Below are 16,498 nucleotides of genomic sequence, written 5' to 3'. Positions count from 1 at the left end.
TATCTTCACCGTGCATAGTGCGTGTCGGCTGGCGCTCGAGGACAAGCTCCGTCCTTCTTCAGTCGCGGCGAGCAGGGCACCGGACGGGCGACATGTCATCTAGGCATCAATATGGAGGTGCCCTGCTCCTCCTAAGGTGTGTGTGTATTTGGATGGAGAGCGCGACAAATTCACTTGCAACTTGGGCTAACAAGTTTGATCGCCACATTGGAACAACTGACATATGTCCGTTATGTGGTCTCGAGCGTGAGGACACATTCCACACTTTTTGTAGGTGCCCGCGTGCAGTGGAATTCTGGCAAGCTATGGCAAAGGTGTGGTGCATCCCTGAGATTACGTCGATGTGTAATACCGGGCCGGAGTGGCTCTTACACGCCATGGCGGACTTGAACAACGGCGATCGACTGCGTCTATTGATGCTATTGTGGAGGTGCTGGCGGAATGAAATTACCCATCATAAGCCAGCACCACCAGTGGAAGCGTCTAAACGTTTTCTGCAGAGCTATGTGTCCTCCTTGTTGGATCTGCAACACTATTCCACAGTGAAGCTAGTGAAAGGCAAGATGGTGGCAGATGAGGATGGTGTGGCTCAGCCATTGTTGCATGCAAAAAATTCCAAAGCCACCACCTTCTAAATGGCAGCCTCCTCCTACAGAATGGACCAAGCTGAACGTTGATGGGTCTCTATCTACGGCCGATGGTACTGCAGGTGTCGGCATGATATTGCGTGACCAGGATGGCGCCATCATCTTCTCGGCTTGCTGCTCTCTTTGGTCATGCCCCGACGTCCTGCATGCTAAGCTTGCTGGTTGCATGGAAGGATTGGCTTTGGCGCATCAGTGGACGGAACTTCCAATCATCCAGGAGTGTGATAGCAAGATGGCAGACGAGATGATCACATCAACAGAACACAATAGATCCATATACGCCATGGTAATTTCTGAGATCAAGTTTCTTTTGGGTCAAAGAGAGTGTATAGTTACTCATATTCCTAGAGAGCGAAATAATGTAAGTCATGTTCTAGCAAACTTTGGTAGATCGGAGAACCGCACGGTTGTTTGGCTCCGTTCTGGACCGGCTAATATCCCTAGTCTGTGTAGGGATGAACTTATTTGCTCTTGAGTAATACACATCCTTTTACCCCCGAAAAAAAAGTATACACATTTTCAATGCCTTGGTTTTGTACCGAAAAAGGGTTTCCCCCCGCTTTGTATACAAAGCAACCAACTGAACCATACAGGAATAGGTGCTGGGGCGGAAGCAGCACAGTCACGCCCAAAAGAAACGACAGAGAAAGAGCAAAAGAAACAAATGCCGACCACGGCGGATCAACAAAAATGAAGAAGCCTCGTGAACGCTGCGCCCACCGGGATCTTTCACTAGGCTCCAAGACTCCGAAGCGCCGGCACCTATCAACACCTCCAAGAAGGATCGCGACGATGACGACGCTGTTGCCAAGGGTTTCCCCTGGTACACGACGAGGCGAAAGGAAGGGTAGCCTCCGACGCCCTCCCTGAAGGTCAGGTGGCACCCACAGGCGCCACCGCGCCGGTGTCGGCCACGCCGACAAGGGTTTCCCCCGATCCCAACACACAACTCGGGCGCTCCGGATCCAGCCACCAGACCAACCATCACCCTGCGCCAATGCGGTCATGAGGCCCCCACGCCGTCTCACCACGGCACCGCGAAGTGAGGACAACGCGACGAAGAATCAGAGCCGGGACTAGGGCATCAGCATCGTCGGCACGCGGGAGGGCTCCACATCCACCATCCGCGACGGTAGCCGTCCAGACGCAATAGCAGGAGCACACCAGGCCCGTGGGCCCACAGGCCCGGTCGAGCCCTCGTGAGCCCGTAAAGCTCCCGCCCTCGCGCTGCTGACGGCACGCCATCGGCGCCGATGCCCCATATCCAAGCCGCTCCTCCTCCTCACCGCGCCGCACACAACGAGGCCACGACGGGGGGCCAGCCCGCTAGGACCCATATGGGGCCCGCTGGGCCCAGATCTGGGCCGGGATCGCGACGTCAGCCACCCGGCACCACCACGTCGCCCTGCCGCCAAGGAGCGGCGCCGACACCACGCCCTGCCGCCGGCCGCCGTTGCAGGGCCGCCGGACCGCAGCCAAGCCGGGCTGCACCGCCGCCGCCTCCCTGCCTCGGGAAGGGAGCACGCGCGCGCGGGGACGAGAAGGCCCGCCGCCGCCGGTACCACCCGGACTAGCGTCGGGGGCGACCACCGGCGGCGGCGGGGGAGACGGGGGAGGAGGGGGGCCGCTGGTAAGGAGCTCGAGCTCCGCCCCGGCCACCTCCCGGGGAGGCGGCACGAGGCGGATCTGGACGGGAAAGGGGGAGGTGGGAAGGGGACGGAGGCGGGGCGTGAGGCCGGCGGCCGGCGGCGGCGGGAGGGAAAGGGGCGGAACCCTAGCGGGCTAGTCGCGGGAGCGGGAGCCTCGCGCGGGCCTTTCCATGCCTTGGTTTTCATTAACACAAATTAATAAACCTTCAAGTAGCACATCTGGATTACAGAACTCTGCATGCCCTGCCCAAGCGGCATGAAACGACACTTGACATTTGCTAAGAAACAGAACACTTGGCATATTTTGCATTGCATAATTAATTAACTAACACCTTCTAGGCACTTGCCGTGCCAGTATTCGCTGAAACATTGGCTGCACAATTCGCCCTCTGGTCCAGCCAAGAGATGATGTCGGAGTAGACGCGCTCGGCGTCCTGAGGGAACTCTGCCATGAGCGCGTGCCACATCCCAGGGTAGAGCTTCAAGTCCTTGTCCCCGCTCGACGCTTCCTCGAACAGCAGCTTGCTCACCGAAGGATCCGTCACGATGTCGTCTCCTCCGTGCAGCACCAAGAACGGCAGGCTCACCTTCCAATCTCAAAACGTTAGTAGCTTCTCTGTCTTTCTCCATGAACCTAATTTACTGTCTTACTGAGACTACACGCATGGCACACCATGAGGTGGGCAGACTAGGAGAGAAATTAGACAGTTTTCTAACTAGGAAGGGAGATTACCTCGTGCAAGTTCTTCTCAATGTCTAGGCTCACCATGAGGAGTTCATGACAGGTCTTCAATGGGAGCTTTCCCCTGTAAATATACGGATTGGAGCGAACCTGCACGCAAACACCCATACTAAATTCAGCAACCATCAACAATACTCACCTTTTCTTCCAGTCGTTAAGAGCCTTATTAAAAGAAGTTGGTACATATGACTGAGTACCTGTTTTCTCATCTCTGGATCTTTGCAGACTTTGTCGATGATGTCCGGGATGGGTATGATCCTCCAACCGGGCGCCACCGCGCATACCATCCTCAGAGCGCTCACCACCACCGGATGAGGCCTCATGTCATCAGAAATCTGATACCATATAACGAATTAACAAACAACCATGCACACAAAAATCACCACGAAAACTCACCCCCGTGTTGCTTTATTTATAAAGGGGGAGAAAAAACAGAGAAGACCTTGCACATTGGAGCAAGCAGAACGGCGCCGTCCCAGTAGGCCGGCTCCTTCCTGTGGAGGAGAAGCGCTATGCTCCCGCCCATGGAGATCCCGTACAGGAACCGCTTCTTCCCCCTGTTCTCCGGCTTATCTGAAATTGGTCAGACGCCACAAATTCAGAGCTCAATTGGTGTTTTCAGTTTGTGTACCCGGCATAGTTCAGTGAGCCGTCCGTACCGCAGACGCTCATGAAATGGCTGGAGCAGTCGGCAACGACGTCGCTGAAGTTCGGCACGTAGCATCTCTGGCCAGACGACCTGCCGTGCCCCTCGTGATCTATCCCGTAGACGGCGTACCCGGCGCGCACCAAACGGGAGGCAGTATCTGGTCATTGATTTCCTGCAGCTTGTCAGTATCTAGCATCTACTCACCGTAGTTCGTCCATTTTTAGAACCTAAGGGTTGTGAGTTCTACTACCTCTCATTGATACACTGCACTCTGCTGCAATCCCTGGCGAAGAGAAACCAAAAACAACTGGCTCTTTTATTTGCGAATTGGTCGAGTAGAGAACCAGAGATATATAGTGGGAAGTGCACCAGTACCATGGCAGATGAATATCAAAGCTTTGGGCTCTGAATTGTGCGGCATCCATGAGCAGGTGAACAGCTTGGTGTCCCGGGAGTTCACGATAAACTCCTGGAAATTGAGTCAGACTTCAGAGTTAGCAAACGCGAGCAACGATGATGAAAATTAAAACCGTGTTTAGACTTCGGAGTGCTGCGGCAATACGAACCGACCTCTTCATACTTGACATCATCGGTGCACTGATCCTGCAAAACCAAAATGTCACGGTTTGGACCTGGATCATAACAGTATGAAATGGCTGTTGTAGGATGCTCCTTATCTTACCATAGCCATGTCTTCAGAACTCCCTTTGAACAAGTGAACTTGATTGACATGATGCATGCGTGTACATACATATATACTACTGCACCTTGAACACATAGAATCGATCCTCTAGTCTAAGAAAAAGAACACACAGATCGGCCAACCCCACAAGAAACCGAAGCAAGCCAACGGTATGGAACGGCGTAGTACGAGTCCAAAAATGCTAGACTTAGACTTACGTACGAGTCTGTGTGCAGATGGTGGCACCGATTACTTCGCAAGGGAGATTTAAACCTGCAACTTGCGAAGCGAAACCCCGGCGAGCATGGAAAACAAAGCGCGTGAGAGATCTCTGCGAGTGCACTCGGTCAGAATCAGTGGTACAGTCAGTTCATCTATTCTCAGTCACGTCGCAATCTAATTCCAACAGGAAAATCATCAGATCCACAGATTTGGTTGCCAAAAAGATGCACCGACTATGGAATTCAGAGCTTCAGATATCGTTCGTGTTATTGATCATATCTGTCAAACATAATACTAGCAGTAGTACGGTGGTTCGTTATTGTTCGTGTAAATTTATTTGCATCGCGTGCTCTAAAATTTCAGAGTGGTTCAGCAGCAGCTGGCGTTCTTGTGAAGCAGACGTCGTCTTCCGGCAACGGAACCGGCTGCCAGCCGGTGCAGGACTCCAGGAGCTCCTTGAGCGCCATCGACGCCGGCTGGACCGACCACGGCCTGTAGCAATCCCGGACCTTGAAGTCCCACTGGCCGTCTTCTGCAGTTTCCAAATCATTTTCGGTGTGCTCCTTCGCGCCGTTCAGGAACAGGTCGCCTTCAGACCGGATGCGCCCACTTGAACTGCAGTCCCTGTCCGCCGCCTGCATGAATCACAAACTCAAAGCGTTTCAGGTACAAAAAATGAAATGCAGATCTGTAAGGCCCAGTGTAAATGTAATACGAGACCTGCTCGCTCATGTACGTGAACACTTTCTTCTTCTCCCCTGCCTCGTAGATGTTGCACTGGGAGACAATCTGCAGCCATACCAAGCGTACAGATTAGCACTACTACACACTACACACGCCTATGGCATGTGGCGTATGAGCAGTTTCGCGTGAACCGCACCTGCGACTCCACGCTGGCGCAGACGGCGTAGATGCCCCAGCCCCTGGTGTAGTTGTTGTAGAGGTGCACCCGGCCGAACCGGACGCGGGGCTGCCGCTGCCGCGTGCCGTCGAAGAGGCAGTGGTGGATGGTCACCCGGATGCGCCGGTCCACGACGTGCTCGCTGCTGGCGCCGATCAGCACGGCCTTGTCGTGCGCCGAGAAGCGGCACCGGGAGACCGTCACGTCCGTGCTGCCGCAGGTCACGTCCAGCAGGCCGTCGGCGAAGTCGCGCAAGCTGCAGCGGTCCACCCACACGTGCCTCGACCCGGGCTTGATCTGGACGGCGTCGGCGTCGTGCCCGCGCCCGCCCTCCACCTCCAGGTTGCACAGGATCACGTGCTCGCACTCGCGAAGAAGAAGGCCCTTGCCGGACAGCGTCACGCGCCGCCCGCGGCCGTCCACGGTCTTCTGGGAGGACACGCGCAGCCCCGACGCGAGGCGGATGGTGCCGGACACGTCGAAGACGATCCACAGCGGCTCCTGGCGACGGCAACCGTCGCGCAGCGACCCGGGCCCGTCGTCTTAATTAACACATCTTCAGCTTCAGCACTATGAATCCATGGCAGAATGACAGAAGATGATGGTGCAGAGAATTGACGGAGAGATGGTGCCGCGCGTACCATTGAGGGTGGTGACGTGGTAGACGTCGCCGTGGAGGCCGCCGATGGCGTGCCGGCCGAAGCCCTCGGCCTGGCCGGCCATGGCGCGCAGCGACGAGTCCACGGCTGCGTACGGCATCAGCGTGGTTTGCGGCACGCTGCCGGGTTGTTGCTCGTCGGAGAATCGAGGAGGGGCTGTGTCTTCCACGGCCGGCTCATCACTGAAATGCTCGTCGGGGTGAGGAGGAGTAATGTCCACCATGGCAGGATCGTCGACGAGCTGCTCGTCGGACTGAGGAGGCGCCATGGCGTAGGACAGTGATCGAGTGAACCAACAGAGAACATGTTGGTTCGGTATTTGTCGAGGCGCGCTCGGGAAAGAACGGCTGCTGTTTACTGTCGGACTTTAATTCTCTGGGCCGTTTTCACTGGTGAGTTGTGTCGCGGGGGCGTTTCAGGCCGGCCCAAAGAGAAGTAAATTTGAAACGGAGAAATACTCCTAAATACTCTCTCCAAATAATTGTCTCAACTTTTGTACTCCCTCCGTTCCAAAGTAAGTGTCTCAACTTTGTGTTAATTTTAGTACAAAGTTATACTAAATTTAAGACATTTATTTTGGGATGGAGGGAGTACAACTTTGTATTTCCGGAGGGCACCTCCGGAGGTACCATTTTAAGATGGAGGGAGGGAGTACCATTTTTTCGAATACGAAAACGGTTATGTCACGCCCACAAGGAAGGGCACCCCTAGCCTACCCAACCATCCACAAAGACCCACCCATTCCATCAAGAAGAGAAACACCGTCGAAATTGTCACTTGTCAGCAAGCTATCATCATTCTAACTTACCTCAGAAGCCTTCACCCTAATGGACACACGAGATTTCTGTTGGCCCATGCCAAATACTCGGGCAAACACGTCAAGGAGTAGGTATCTTCGACTTCTATAACAAGTCTCGCAGGAGAGATGCACACGTTGCACCTAGTCGCAACGTCAGGTCACAGGCAGGTTGGGCCATGGCATGGGGCGTGATGGAAAAGTCAGTACTACAGATCCGAACAACACTTACCGGCCAATGTGCATCATCACTAACTAGTATATGTCCAGTCGGTGCCCCAGGGTCAGTGATGGCTTAGCAATTACACATGGGCCAGTTGTCCGGTCACATATGTTTGTTTTCCGGCAAGGCAAATGAATTTTAGGAAACCACAAAACCTAATATGCACTCATCCATATTGCACAATCACTTTACTTTTCATATCACAAAAACATATAATTAGGGTTCACTATTGTCATATCCATTGGACGTACTTCATAGACAACATATGGAATATATTTTTAAAACCTACAAAGATAAGTCCTTTGTGATGTGCTAGTAATATATTGCCATCCACAGTAGGCCACATGTCTCGCTTCTTCATTTCCCTTTATTACATCTCCATATAAGCCTTTTGTGATTTGCACAGATATGCACATCAGAGGAGCTACCTGGTGGAGAAAATGAAGCTATTTTTTTGTGCAGTGCGGCTAAAATATAATCAGTTCAAAACATATTCACAAGCAAGTTATGACTTAGAATATAACTTATGAGTATGATTGAACTAAATGAAAATGAAAATTGCTTAGAACAATTATACCTTCGAAGTTAGTCTAGAGGGACCCCGGGTGCTGAAGGATTGAGACGCTAGAAGTCTCGAAGGCACAATCATGTGGAGTAGTAGATGCTTACTGCTAAGACTTCCTATTCTCTCCAACAATTTTTGTGCAATGCGACTAAAATATAATGTCGCTACCGCCTTTGATATTTTATCGACATTTTATAAATAAAAATTGACTTGTATTTACTACACCAATTGAAGTTTTATAATATATGAAAGAACATGTCGTGCCCTCATGTTTGGTTTTGGTAATTGATGACAATCTCTACGGACTAATGATTGCCTTGAGTTATATTTGAAGGGTTTCTCCATATATATTTCTTGAAGTCCATATGTTGGTTTGAAGGAGTTTATGTGTTGACCAAGGTGCTATTCAAGGAATTATCCAAAGATTGATCATGGATAAGACATAATACAAGGTTGATCATGACTAAGTTAAAGAGTGAATCAAGTTGATCAACGCACAAAGCGTACAAGATGTACCGAGAGCGATCAAGTGATCCCATGACATGGTAAGCATTGTCCATTACACTTTTTGTACTAACTCGTAGTCTACGTGAGACTTCTATGTGGGGTTAGGAATGTTTCCATGGGCTTGCGTCAAGAGGAAGATCTTATACAACCCATGGAGGATGACATCAAGTGGTGATCGTCATCAAGACTGCGGTGTGCAAGTTTAAGTGGAGCATCACAGAGAGATCATGCTTAAAGCTTGTTGTCCATTGTGGTGACAATGGACTTGTGAAGATGTGTCGAAGAGTGGCTCACCCATAGTGGAGTATGGGAAAGCAATCAACTAGTCTTCATCGAGCCAACACAATCAAGAAAGGTGGTCCAACTTGAGAAAGTCAAGATCTTCATCATCTAGCTCAAGTGGACTATGTGCAAGGCAAAGGTTTGTCCTTGATAGGTCTTTTATTTTACCAGTCTCATGGTGGTAGTTGGGAGACCGGATTATACGATCGATTGTCGTAATACCAAGGGGGGCTCTCAAGTAAGTAGCTTGATCTTTTCATTCGTAAAGAGCTCAAACCATTGCATTCTTGCATCATCTTTCTTGGTTCTTGTTTGGTGTTTCTCTTTGTGAGTTTTAGAGCTTTTGGTCATCTTCAAGACAAGCTCGAGTTCATCGAAAATGGAGTTCATATATGCATCTTCTATGATGTTTTCGATGTTGGAGTTTTTGTCGGTTCTTTACTGATAGAGGTTTCACATCTCTGTTTCTTAGGCTTTCTCCCCCCGCCACTTCTTAGGTTGGATAGTATTTGTCGTCATCTATCCAACAATCTTGATTTTTCTCATTTCGAAGCTCATTTGCAGAAGTTGTGGCAGTTCAGGCTTTATTGTATCCATCTGTTTCTCTTAGGCAGTTTTCAGCTCCTAAGCGGTAGTACCGCTCGAACCCACGGTAGTACCGCTCGTACGGTACTTCCGTTATGAGCTACCGCACTCTCTTTCGCTTGTTTTCAAGCTCCTATAAATGGGTGGCAGTAGCACAGTAGTAGAGGGCGGTGGTACCGCCCGTGCGGTACTACGGTAAGTCCACTGCCACTGCCACTACCGATTATTTTTGGACTAGTGTAGTCTTTCTGCTCTTGTAGTACTAGGGTGGTAGTACGGCGCGTTAGTATTGCTTCCTGTGGTACTACCGCCTTGTCGCCACCTAGTATCATCGTTTCTCTATACTACTTGGCCTTTAGCGGTAGTACCGCTCATAGGAGCGGTAGTACCGCTTGTGCACGGCCTGTGCACATAACGATTGGATTTGTCCCCACCTATAAAAGGGGGTCTTCTTCCCCATTGAACCTAATCTTTCGAGCTCGTGTTCTTCCCCTGTTGTTGACCTTCTTCGAGCTTGCTAACTCTCAATCCATCCATGGATTCTTGCTAGTTTTTTAGGGAAAAGAGAGAGGAGATCTAGATCCACATTTCCACCAATCACTTTCTCCTCTATGTGAAGGGAACCCCTTGGATCTAGATCTTGGAGTTCTTCATGATCTCTTCTTTGTTCTTCCTCTCATTTTCCTCCATAGCATTAGTTGTAGTGGTGGGATTTGGGAGAGAAGGATTTGGGCACTCCGTGTGCCCTTACCATTGCATTTGGTGCATATGTTTGAGTTCTCCACGGTGATACATGGAAGTGAAAGTTGAGAAGCCTATCAATCTTGGGTGCTTGGTACCCTAGAGCTTGTTCCTCTTGGGTGCTTGGGCGCCCTAGACGGTTGGTGGTGCTACGGAGCTCAATCATTATGGTGTAAAGCTCCGGGCAAGCGTCGGGGGTCTTCAATTAGGTTGTGGAGATTGCCCTGAGCAATTTGCATTGGTTCTGGTGACCGCCCTAAGGGTTGCCAACTTGTACGGGTACAATGACCGCCCCAAGAGTTGCCATTTGTATGGGTTCAGTGCCCGCCCCCAAGGGTTGTCATTTGTACGGGTTCGGTGACCGCCCTCAAGGCTCCCTTAGTGGAATCACGGCATCTTGCTTTCTGCGAGGGCGTGAGGAGATTACGGTGGCCCTAGTGGCTTCTTGGGGAGCATTGTGCCTCCACACCGCTCCAAACAGAGATTAGCATACGCAAGGGTGTGAACTTCAGGATACATCATCGTCTCCGCATGCCTCAGTTATCTCTTACTCGAGCCCTTTACTTATGCATTTTACTTTGTGATAGCCATATTGTTTCATGTCATATATCTTGCTATCTGTTAGTTGTATGTCTTGCTTAGCATAAGTTGTTGGTGCACATAGGTGAGCCTAGTTGTTTTAGGTTTATGCTTGTCAAACTAAATGCTAGTTTTATTCCGCATTTGTTCAAGCCTAAGCCGTAATTATTTTAAAGCCTCTATTCACCCCCTCTAGGCGACATACACGATCTTTCAATATACATGCAACAAAGATAAAATGTAGACCTTCGACAACATAACAAACCTTCGTACAACACCACTAGAATAATTTCACATAACTAGCCACATCTTTAACACGTGTATAGGCTAGTGCAACAACATTGCAATAATTGGACTAAGCTCTAACGGCTTGATAGTTTCTATACACATTAGCTATGCACAAATCTAAATCTAACAAGTTTCATGACCGGTGTCATGCAAAACCATTATAACGGTTTCACTTAACTCATAATCCTTAATAGTCATATTTATTAATAAAATGGTGCTACCACCATGATTGCCACCGCAACTGAAGACGAGGCAACACATGATAGGTCTACAACAGCGCACGAGGGAACCATCACTGACCAGTCACTTTTAGACTCGTTTGTGATTGCAATCTAGAGAAGCCTAAATCACCTTATCACTGACGTGACTAGTTGGTCGGTGCTAAGGCTCAATCCACTTGTCCCTCCCTGAGTGATAAAGGGCCAGTAGTGTTCGAATCTGTCATACTGAGTGATACGTCTCCAACATATCTATAATTTTTTATTGTTTCATGTTGTAATATTATCATTCTTGGATGTTTTACAATCATTTTATAGCAACTTTATATCATTTTTTGGGACTAACCTATTGACATAGTGTCCAGTGCCAGTTGCTATTTTTTTGCTTGTTTTTTACTATGCAGAATATCAGTACCAAACGGAGTCCAAACACAGCGGAACTTTTTGAAGAATTTTTTGGACCAGAAGACACAAGATGGGCCAAAAAAGTACCAGAGAGGAGGCCCGAGGGGATCACAATCCCCGGGGTGCGCCCTGGTGGGTTGTGACCACCTTGGTGGCCTCCCACACCGCCTCTTCACCCTATAAATACCCAAATATTGCAGAAACCCTAGGGGAGTCGACGAAAAACAATTCCAACCGCCACAAGTTCCAGAACCACGAGATCCAATCTAGACACCATCACGGAGGGGGTCATCATCCTCATTGGCGGATCTTTGATGATGCGTGAGTAGTTCATCATAGACCTACGGGTCCATAGGCAGTAGCTAGATGGCTTCTTCTCTTTTCTTTGATTCTCAATACAATGGTCTCTTGGAGATCTATTTGATGTAACTGAAGGAAATATGCCCTCGAGGCAATAATAAAGTTATTATTTATTTCCTTATTTCATGATAAATGTTTATTATTCATGCTAGAACTGTATTAACCGGAAACATGATACATGTGTGAATACATAGACAAACATAATGTCACTAGTATGCCTCTACTTGACTAGCTCGTTAATCAAAGATGGTTAAGTTTCCTAACCATAGACATGAGTTGTTATTTGATTAACCAGATCACATCATTAGTAGAATGATGTGATTGACTTGACCCATTCTGTTAGCTTAGCACTTGATCGTTTAGTATGCTGCTATTGCTTTCTTCATGACTTATACATGTTCCTATGACTATGAGATTATGTAACTCCCGTTTACCGGAGGAACACTTTGTGTGCTACCAAATGTCACAACGTAACTGGGTGATTATAAAGGTACTCTACAGGTGTCTCCGAAGGTACTTGTTGGGTTGGCGTATTTCGAGATTAGGATTTGTCACTCCGATTGTCGGAGAGGTATCTTTGGGCCCACTCGGTAATGCACATCACTATAAGCCTTGCAAGCATTGCAACTAATAAGTTAGTTGCAGGATGATGTATTATGGAACGAGTAAAGAGACTTGCCGGTAACGAGATTGAACTAGGTATTGAGATACCGATGATCGAATCTCGGGCAAGTAACATACCGATGACAAAGGGAACAACGTATGTTGTTATGCGGTTTGACCGATAAAGATCTTCATAGAATATGTAGGAGCCAATATGGGCATCTAGGTTCCGCTATTGGTTATTGACCAGAGAGATGTCTCGGTCATGTCTACATAGTTCTCGAACCCGTAGGGTCCGCACGCTTAACGTTCGTTGACGATATAGTATTATATGAGTTATGTATATTGGTAACCGAATGTTGCTCGGAGTCCCGAATGAGATCACGAACATGACGAGGAACTCCGGAATGGTCCGGAGATGAAGTTTAATATATGGGATAATGTTGTTGGTCTTCGGAAGGGTTCTGGAATTCACCGGAAGGGGTTCTGGATGTTTCCCGAAATGTTTGGGTACGAGAACACGTTATTTGGGCCAAAGGGGAAAGCCGACAAGGTTTTTGGAAAGCGCAAAAGGAAGTTTTGCGGAGTCCAAGGGCCAGACGCCAGGGTCCTTGGCGTCTGGGTCCAGACGCCGGGAACCCCGACGTCTGGCCCTGGAGTCCGAGAAGGACTCTTGCCTTTCGGGTGAAACCGACTTTGTGGAGGCTTTTACTCCAAGTTTCAACCCCAAGGCTCAACATATAAATAGAGGGGCAGGGCTAGCACCAAAGATAGATCAAGAAACACCAAGCCATGTGCCGGCAACCCCGTCCCCTCTAGTTTATCCTCCGTCATAGTTTCCATAGTGCTTAGGCGAAGCCCTGCGGAGATTGTTCTTCACCAACATCGTCACCATGCCGTCGTGCTGTTGGAACTCATCTACTACTTCGCCCGTCTTGCTGGATCGAGAAGGCAAGGACGTCATCGAGCTGAACGTGTGCAGAACTCGGAGGTGCCGTGCGTTCGGTACTTGGATCGATCGGATCGTGAAGACGTACGACTACATCAACCGCGTTGATAAACGCTTCCGCTTAGCAATCTTCAAGGGTATGAAGATACACTCCCCCTCTCGTTGCTATGCATCACCATGATCTTGCGTGTGCGTAGGAATTTTTTTGAAATTACTACGTTGCCCAACAGTGGCATCCGAGCCTGGTTTTATGCGTAGATGTTATATGCACGAGTAGAACACAAGTGAGTTGTGGGCGATACAAGTCATACTGCTTACCAGCATGTCATACTTTGGTTCGGCGGTATTGTTGGATGAAGCGGCCCGGACCGACATTACGCGTACGCTTACGCGAGACTGGTTCTATCGACGTGCTTTGCATATAGGTGGCTGGCGGGTGTTAGTTTCTCCAACTTTAGTTGAACCGAGTGTGGCCACGCCCGGTCCTTGAGAACGTTAAAACAACACTAACTTGACGAACTATCATTGTGGTTTTGATGCGTAGGTAAGAACGGTTCTTGCTCAGCCCATAGCAGCCACATAAAACTTGCAACAACAAAGTAGAGGACATCTAACTTGTTTTTGCAGGGCATGTTGTGATGTGATATGGTCAATACGTGATGCTATATTTTATTATATGAGATGATCATGTTTTGTAACCAAGTTATCGGCAACTGGCAGGAGCCATATGGTTGTCGCTTTATTGTATGCAATGCAATCGCCCTGTAATTGCTTTACTTTATCACTAAGCGGTAGCGATAGTCGTAGAAGAAATAGGTGGCGAAACGATAACGATGCTACGATGGAGATCAAGGTGTCGCGCCGGTGATCATGGTGATCATGACGGTGCTTCAGAGATGGAGATCACAAGCACAAGATGATGATGGCCATATCATATCACTTGTATTGATTGCATGTGATGTTTATCCTTTATGCATCTTATTTTGCTTTGATTGACGGTAGCATTATAAGATGATCTCTCACTAAATTTCAAGGTATAAGTGTTTTCCCTGAGTATGCACCATTGTGAAAGTTCTTCGTGCTGAGACACCACGTGATGATCGGGTGTGATAGGCTCTACGTTCAAATACAACGGGTGCAAAACAGTTCCACATGCGGAATACTCAGGTTAAACTTGACGAGCCTAGCATATACAGATATGGCCTCGGAACACTGGAGACCGAAAGGTCGAGTGTGAATCATATAGTAGATATGATCAACATAGTGATGTTCACCATTGAAAACTACTCCATCTCACATGATGATCGGACATGGTTTAGTTGATTTGGATCACATGATCACTTAGATGATTAGAGGGATGTCTATCTAAGTGGGAGTTCTTAAGTAATATGATTAATTGAACTTTAATTTATCATGAACTTAGTCTTGGTAGTATTTTGCAAATTATGTTGTAGATCAATAGCTCGCGTTGTTACTTTCATATGTTTATTTTGATATGTTCCTAGAGAAAAACTATGTTGAAAGATGTTAGTAGCAATGATGCGGATTGGATCCGTGATCTGAGGATTGTCCTCATTGCTGCACAGAAGAATTATGTACTTGATGCACCGCTAGGTGACAGACCTATTGCAGGAGTAGATGCAGAAGTTATGAACGTTTGGCTAGCTCAATATGATGACTACTTGATAGTTTAGTGCACCATGCTTAACGACTTAGAATCGGGACTTCAAAGACGTTTTGAACGTCATGGCCCATATGAGATGTTCCAGGACTTGAAGTTAATATTTCAAGCAAATACCCGAGTTGAGAGATATGAAGTCTCCAACAAGTTCTATAGCTAAAAGATGGAGGAGAATTGCTCAACTAGTGAGCATGTGCTCAGATTGTCTGGGTACTACAATCGCTTGAATCAAGTGGGAGTTAATCTTCCAGATAAGATAGTGATTGACAGAGTTCTCTAGTCACCATCACCAAGTTAGTAGAACTTCGTGATGAACTATAGTATGCAAAGGATGACGAAAACGATTCCCGAGCTCTTTGCGATGTTGAAATCAACGAAGGTAGAAATCAAGAAAGAGCATCAAGTGTTGATGACTGACAAGACCACTAGTTTCAAGAAAAGGGCAAAGGGAAAGAAAGGGGACTTCATGTAAAATGGCAAGCAAGTTGTCACTCCCGCGAAAAAGCCCAAAGCTGGACCAAAGCCTGAAACTGAGTGCTTACACTGCAAAGTAAATGGTCACTGGAAACGGAAATGCCCTGAATATTTGGTGGATAAGAAGGATGGCAAAGTGAGCAAGGGTATATTTGATATACAGGTTATTGATGTGTGCCTTACTAGTGTTTATAGTAGCCCCTGGGTATTTGATACCTGTTCGGTTGCTAAGATTAGTAACTCAAAACAGGAGTTACATAATAAACATAGACTAGTTGAGGGGAAGTGACGGTGAGTGTTGGAAGTAGTTCCAAGATTGATATGATCATCATCACACACTCCCTATACTTTCGGGATTAGTGTTAAACCTAAATAAATGTTATTTGGCGTTTGCGTTGAGCATGAATATGATTTGATCATGTTTATTGCAATACGGTTATTCATTTAAAGTCAGAGAATAATTGTTGTTCTGTTTACATGAATAAATCCTTCGATGGTCATACACCCAATGAAAATAGTTTGTTGGATCTCGATCGTAGTGATACACATAATAATAATATTGATGCCAAAAGATGCAAAGTTGATAATGATAGTGCAACTTATTTGTGGCACTGCCGTTTGGGTTATATCGGTGTAAAGCGCATGAAGAAACTCCATGCTGATGGTTTTTTGGAATCACTTGATTATGAATCATTTGATGCTTGCGAACCGTGCCTTTTGGGCAAGATGACTAAAACTCCGTTCTTCGGAACAATGGAACGAGCTACTAATTTATTGGAAATAATACATATCGATGTATGCGATCCAATGAGTGTTGATGCTTGTGGCGAGTATCGTTATTTTTTGACCTTCACAGATGATTTGAGTAGATATGGGTATATCTACTTAATGAAACACAAGTCTGAAACATTTGAAATGTTCAAAGAAATTCAGAGTGAAGTGAAGAATCATCGTAACAAGAAAATAAAGTTTCTACGATCTAATCATGGAGAAGAATATTTGAGTTACGTGTTTGGCCTTCATGTAAAACAATGTGGAATAGTTTTTCACAGCTCACGCCACATGGAACACCACAGTGTTATGGTGTGTCC

General features: G+C 47.6%; 2 protein-coding genes across 2 annotated transcripts; both read right to left on the bottom strand.

Moving 5' to 3' along the window:
- Positions 1 to 2,561: 2,561 nt before the first annotated feature.
- LOC119279735 (caffeoylshikimate esterase-like) lies at positions 2,562 to 4,378 on the bottom strand. Its single transcript, XM_037560879.1, has 9 exons — positions 4,370 to 4,378; positions 4,258 to 4,290; positions 4,063 to 4,156; positions 3,938 to 3,970; positions 3,698 to 3,844; positions 3,481 to 3,611; positions 3,236 to 3,373; positions 3,030 to 3,128; positions 2,562 to 2,883 (listed from the first exon to the last, which is right to left on the bottom strand). The coding sequence occupies exons 1-9, from the start codon at positions 4,376 to 4,378 to the stop codon at positions 2,632 to 2,634; spliced, it is 936 nt and encodes a 311-aa protein (XP_037416776.1). The 3' UTR covers positions 2,562 to 2,631.
- A 380-nt stretch (positions 4,379 to 4,758) lies between these two features.
- Positions 4,759 to 6,419, bottom strand: LOC119279734 (probable pectate lyase 4). The gene is made up of 4 exons (XM_037560878.1): positions 6,134 to 6,419; positions 5,472 to 6,034; positions 5,312 to 5,380; positions 4,759 to 5,226 (listed from the first exon to the last, which is right to left on the bottom strand). Exons 1-4 carry the CDS (start codon positions 6,417 to 6,419, stop codon positions 4,951 to 4,953), a joined length of 1,194 nt encoding a protein of 397 aa, XP_037416775.1. The 3' UTR covers positions 4,759 to 4,950.
- Positions 6,420 to 16,498: the final 10,079 nt, after the last annotated feature.

The sequence above is a fragment of the Triticum dicoccoides genome, chromosome 3B, assembly GCF_002162155.2.
Source record: "Triticum dicoccoides isolate Atlit2015 ecotype Zavitan chromosome 3B, WEW_v2.0, whole genome shotgun sequence".
Taxonomy (NCBI): domain Eukaryota; kingdom Viridiplantae; phylum Streptophyta; class Magnoliopsida; order Poales; family Poaceae; genus Triticum; species Triticum dicoccoides.
The sequence above is the reverse complement of the archived record's forward strand: the minus strand, read 5'-3'. Positions and strand labels throughout refer to the sequence as shown.

Excerpts from the sequence above, each read along its gene's own strand:
- LOC119279735 (XM_037560879.1), bottom strand. Across the intron at positions 3,971-4,062 it reads TTTGATATTCATCTGCCATG|GGATTGCAGCAGAGTGCAGT; the intron begins GTACTGGTGCAC and ends TCTCTTCGCCAG. Across the intron at positions 3,612-3,697 it reads CCATTTCATGAGCGTCTGCG|ATAAGCCGGAGAACAGGGGG; the intron begins GTACGGACGGCT and ends GACCAATTTCAG.
- LOC119279734 (XM_037560878.1), bottom strand. The coding sequence starts at position 6,419 with ATGGCGCCTCCTCAGTCCGACGAGCAGCTCGTCGACGATCCTGCCATG. Across the intron at positions 5,381-5,471 it reads GCGCCAGCGTGGAGTCGCAG|ATTGTCTCCCAGTGCAACAT; the intron begins GTGCGGTTCACG and ends GTATGGCTGCAG. Across the intron at positions 5,227-5,311 it reads TCACGTACATGAGCGAGCAG|GCGGCGGACAGGGACTGCAG; the intron begins GTCTCGTATTAC and ends TGATTCATGCAG.